This window comes from Triticum urartu, chromosome 1 (genome assembly GCF_003073215.2).
Source record: "Triticum urartu cultivar G1812 chromosome 1, Tu2.1, whole genome shotgun sequence".
In the NCBI taxonomy this organism is placed as follows: domain Eukaryota; kingdom Viridiplantae; phylum Streptophyta; class Magnoliopsida; order Poales; family Poaceae; genus Triticum; species Triticum urartu.
This window is the reverse complement of record NC_053022.1, coordinates 60980809-60985592: the sequence shown is the minus strand read 5'-3', so window position 1 is coordinate 60985592 and position 4784 is coordinate 60980809. Positions and strand designations below refer to the sequence as shown.

General features: G+C 47.0%; 1 protein-coding gene across 1 annotated transcript; it reads left to right on the top strand.

The window, feature by feature from the left end:
• The first annotated feature begins 3003 nt into the window (after positions 1-3003).
• Positions 3004-4555, top strand: LOC125506844 (peroxidase 5-like). Its single transcript, XM_048671582.1, has 2 exons — positions 3004-3323; positions 3572-4555. Exons 1-2 carry the CDS (start codon positions 3084-3086, stop codon positions 4355-4357), a joined length of 1026 nt encoding a protein of 341 aa, XP_048527539.1. The 5' UTR covers positions 3004-3083; the 3' UTR covers positions 4358-4555.
• Positions 4556-4784: the final 229 nt, after the last annotated feature.

The window sequence follows — 4784 nt, the reverse complement described above, 5'->3', positions numbered from 1 at the left end:
AATCCGCGGCCAGATAAAATTATCATGCAGAGACGCGTCCGCGTGCGTGTACTCTTCCTGCTGTTCCCGTGTTCGGAGAATAGTAGCTGCATTTACCTAATATTCACCTATCTGATTGATCAATCAATGTAGCAACAGGGGATATAATGTCATGAGTTTTGACTAATGTGCATGAAAGCTCAAAGGTAAACGAAGACAAAAGATATCCATTCATAAACAAATCATATAACTACATAGAAGAGCGAAACTTCTTCGGAAAGAAAATCATAAACAGTTGGTGTAGATCTAACACGACTTTGCGCTGGCCCGGTCATGCATGCCTCACAATATATACTGCGAAGAACGTGCCTAGGATCAGTCTCGGAAGCTTTCTGTTTTGCTGAAGGGTTTTTTTTTCAAAAAGAAGGATTACACCCTGCCTGTGCATAAATGATGCATGCAGACATCTCTATTAGTTTACTCTCCAGAGTCTGACAAAATGAATACAAAGATTCACCCAAAGCCACCTTTGAGACGAAAGGTCGCTACACCAACAAATATAAAGATGAGCCTTGACCACATCAACGTACACGATCTAATCTAGTAGCAAGCCCGCCCACTTGGCAAGCTGAGAGTACCAATCGGTCTAGGCGTCCCACAACGCGCACAGCAAGCGCACGCTCTAGGACTCGCTGTCGCCATCTTCCGCCGCCCCATCTTTAGGAGGGATCATTGCATATATCTTGCCAGTCCCATCTGCCGTTGACGTCACCATGACGCCAGACAACACCACCAGCCTGTGCGCGTCCATCCACAAGCGCCCGTCAGCGACACTCCACTGCACCATGCCACTAAGTCCCATCGTCGACCTAGCAATAGATATAACACTACTACTCCTCTTGTCCCCTCCGGCCAACTCCTGCTTCAAAACAATGCCTCCATGAGGGAGAACGACACCGAAGGTGTCGTCATCGTCTGATCCAAGAGACAAGATCTGGGGTTTTCCTCGGAACATTTCTATCGTATTGACGCAACTTGCAACAATGATGCCTCAACAGGGGTCTGAGACCCGTCATCGTCCGCCATGACCGAAATCGACGCGATTTTCATCATAAATAGCGCCACCGCGATTTCGCCGTCAACTGGACCCGAGCGCCCCCTCGCCATGTAGACATATGGTGTCGTAGGAAAGCAAGTAGAGGACCTCCGGCCCCATCATGCGCCGCCGGCCGGCCAAAGCCAAACCACGACGGATCTAGACGGAATGCCAGATCCACGACCACCGCCTCCACCCATCGCAAAGCAGAGGAGCCCACGGGAGCACCTCGCTGTCCATGGGGTCGCTGGCTCCCGCCGCATAGCCAGGACACTGCCATGGCTGCCGCACGAGGCACCCCAGTTGTCTCATGGGAGATCCGCCACAACCCTCCTGGCCTAGCCTCTTTGGCGCCGGGCACCGCCACCACCGCGGCCAGCGGCGGCTGGGATCTGCCTCGCGGGAAGACTAGCAGCGTGAAGGATTTGGTCCCCCTCGCGTTGGGTCGGGAGTGGTTCATCTGAAGATAACAATTATTTCCACATTGCATGGAAGATGACTATGTAGCTAATGCAAAATTTGGGTAACATTAAGTAGATAGTGACATACATGCATTGATGACTGAGTAGGCCAATTTTTTTTTGAATAATTCAAAATTCCTACTTCTCGAGTTCAAAAAAATCTGAAATGTTTTGCACAAGTATACAAGAATGTGATGTATATGTGTGTAAAATTTCAGGATGAAATACCTTGAAATGCGAGTTGTGTAAGAAAATAAAATCATGGACTTTGAGGATGAATAGTGCATGTACTCCCTCCGTTTTTATTTAGTTCGCATATTAGCTTTGGTCAAAGTCAAGCTTTACAAATTTTGACCAAGTTTATATACAAAAATATTAAGATATACAATAACAAATCAACAACATTAGATTTATTATTGAATGTACTTTCACATCGTATAGATTTATTATGATAAAGTCTATATTGTTTTCTATAAACTTGGTCAAACTTTACGAAGTTTGACTTCAGTCAATTCTAATATGCAGAGTAAATAAAAACGGAGGGAGTATTAAAAAACCGCAAATTTGTTATTTTTTGTGTGGCACTCATTTTAATGTATTTTATCCTAAAAATTTACACACTTGTACATTATGTTTCTAAATATATGTGTATTTTTTTCAAAAAAATATTAAAACATATAAATATGAATTTTGATCATTTCAAATTCGGCCTCCATGGAGGCCGAGCTCCATCCAGCATTTTCGTTGATGACCGCCATATATGGTATTATATCTGCATTCATACACAGTGATGGATTCAGGAATTTAGGTCACATTTAAGTCCTCAAAAAAATTATTTGCAAATGCAAGACTAATCTATCAAAACTCGTGAAATTTAACTACTAAAAACGTGAAAAGGCATAGAAACTACTAACATGGACACTTGCGACTGAAAACATTCACTTGCTGCCATTTTACTAAGGGACCACCTATCCATCAGGTCTGTGTTTCTTTTTACATCGATCACTTTTACGCACTACTGTTGGATCAGGAATAAACGACGAGATCGCCTTATTCCTCCTCCAACCGTTCTTGTTCATCTTGTTCCTCCAACAGTGTAGCCCCCTTCTCTCATTGCGGCCGGCTGCACCACCCTCCGCCCTCCGCTCGACCTCACCCCACTGTTGTGCTGGCTGCCGACGTCCTACCTCGGCCTCACTCATCAATTTGCTGGTTGCTACGGTGGACTGTCACGAATGGATTCATCAATTTGGTACGCGAAGCTTACTGTCACGAATGGATGTTGGTTCACTTTAGCTGGTGTTAGGTGGACGGAAGAGCGATGCTCATATAAACAAGCGGATCTGGTCTTCTAGTTGACTCGGTACTATGCACAACACGCGTAGCCAATTTTTTCCCTAACTGCTACATGGTGCATGAGTATATAAGCACCTGTCCAGCCAGCCATCAACGCATCACCACATCCATCTCTAGTTTGTAAAGAATCTGGAGAGCCAGGGCAATCAAACTGATCCATAGTTAGTTGCTTCGAGAATTAGCTTCCAGCCATGAGGTTCTCCACTTTAATGTTTGCGTGGGCTGCGGCAGTGCTGCTCGCCGTGGCCACCTTATCGGTGGTGGCGGACGCATCGCCTCCGCCGTCCAAGTTTCTGAAGGTCGGCTTCTACAAGCACACGTGCCCGCAGGCCGAGGACATCGTGCGCGACGCCGTCCGCCGCGCCGTCGCCCGGAACCCCGGCTTCGCTCCTGGCCTCATCCGCATGCATTTCCACGACTGCTTCGTCAGGGTAAGCAACGATCATACTCCCTTCGTTCTTAAATATTTATATTTCTAAAATTTTTAATAAATGACTACATACAAAGTAAAATAAGTATCTACATTTTAAAATACGTCTGTATATATTCGTATGTGATAGTTTATTTAAAATCTCTAAAAAGATAAATATTTATGAATAAAGGAAATACATACATTCCACCACGTGTACATGCATGTACCTGATCTGGCCGTTGGTTTTGTTTGGTTCCACACATGTAGGGTTGTGACGGCTCTTTGCTGATCAACTCGACGCCGGGGAACACCGCGGAGAAGGACTCGGTGGCGAATAACCCGAGCATGCGTGGCTTCGAGGTCATCGACGAGGCCAAGGCAGCCCTAGAGGCGAGCTGCCCGCGCACCGTCTCCTGCGCCGACGTGCTCGCCTTCGCGGCGCGCGACGGGGCATACCTTGCCGGCGGCATCAACTACCGTGTCCCATCTGGTCGCCGTGACGGCCACGTGTCAATTGCCGACGAGGTGCTCAACAACAATGTGCCGCCTCCAACTGATGAGGTCGCGCAGCTCGTGGCCAGCTTCAAGCGCAAGGGACTCTCCGCTGACGACATGGTCACGCTCTCAGGTGCACACACCATCGGTCGCTCTCACTGCTCCTCCTTCACGCAGCGTATCCACAACTTCTCCGGCGAGGTCGGCCGGACCGACCCGTCCATTGACAAGTCCTATGCGGCGGAGCTGAGGCGACGGTGCCCTCCATCAACGGACAACCCGAGCGACCTCACAACGGTGCCGCTGGACCCGATCACACCGCGGGAGTTCGACAACCAGTACTTCAAGAACGTGCTGGCTCGCAAGGTGCCGCTCACCTCCGACCAAACGCTGCTCACCAGCCCCCGGACTGCCGGCATCGTCGCGTTCCACGCCTCCGTGGAGAAGGCGTGGCGGGCCAAATTCGCCGCCGCTATGGTCAAGATGGGCAATGTCGAGGTGCTCACTGGTCACGAGGGGGAGATCAGAGAGAAGTGCTTTGCCGTCAACCACCGCTAGTCAACCACTCTAAAACCATTCCTATGCATAGCTAATATAAATATACATATGCTTGTGTGTGCGTCAATCGGAGTGTACTTATGTTATTTATGTATGTGATGTCATTTGTAAACTGATTTTCTTGTTAGTTGTTTGTGTATGTCAAAAAGAATAATACTACATGGAAAAAATATTCGTTGTGTATGGGTAATAATTTTCAAAGTGATTTGTTGTTGGTTGTTTGCCTATGTCAAAAGGAGTACATAGTACTATACATCAGAAAGAATAATTGTTTCCCCGGCAAAGAAAAAGAATAATTGCTTTGTATTGGTAAGATTAGTTTTTTGGTTTATTTACATAGCTACAAGTGTCAACCGCAAAAAAGAGAGTAAAAGTGCCTAATGCTCCATTTTTTGTGTTGAGGGTTAGTTCTTCAATAAGAACATCA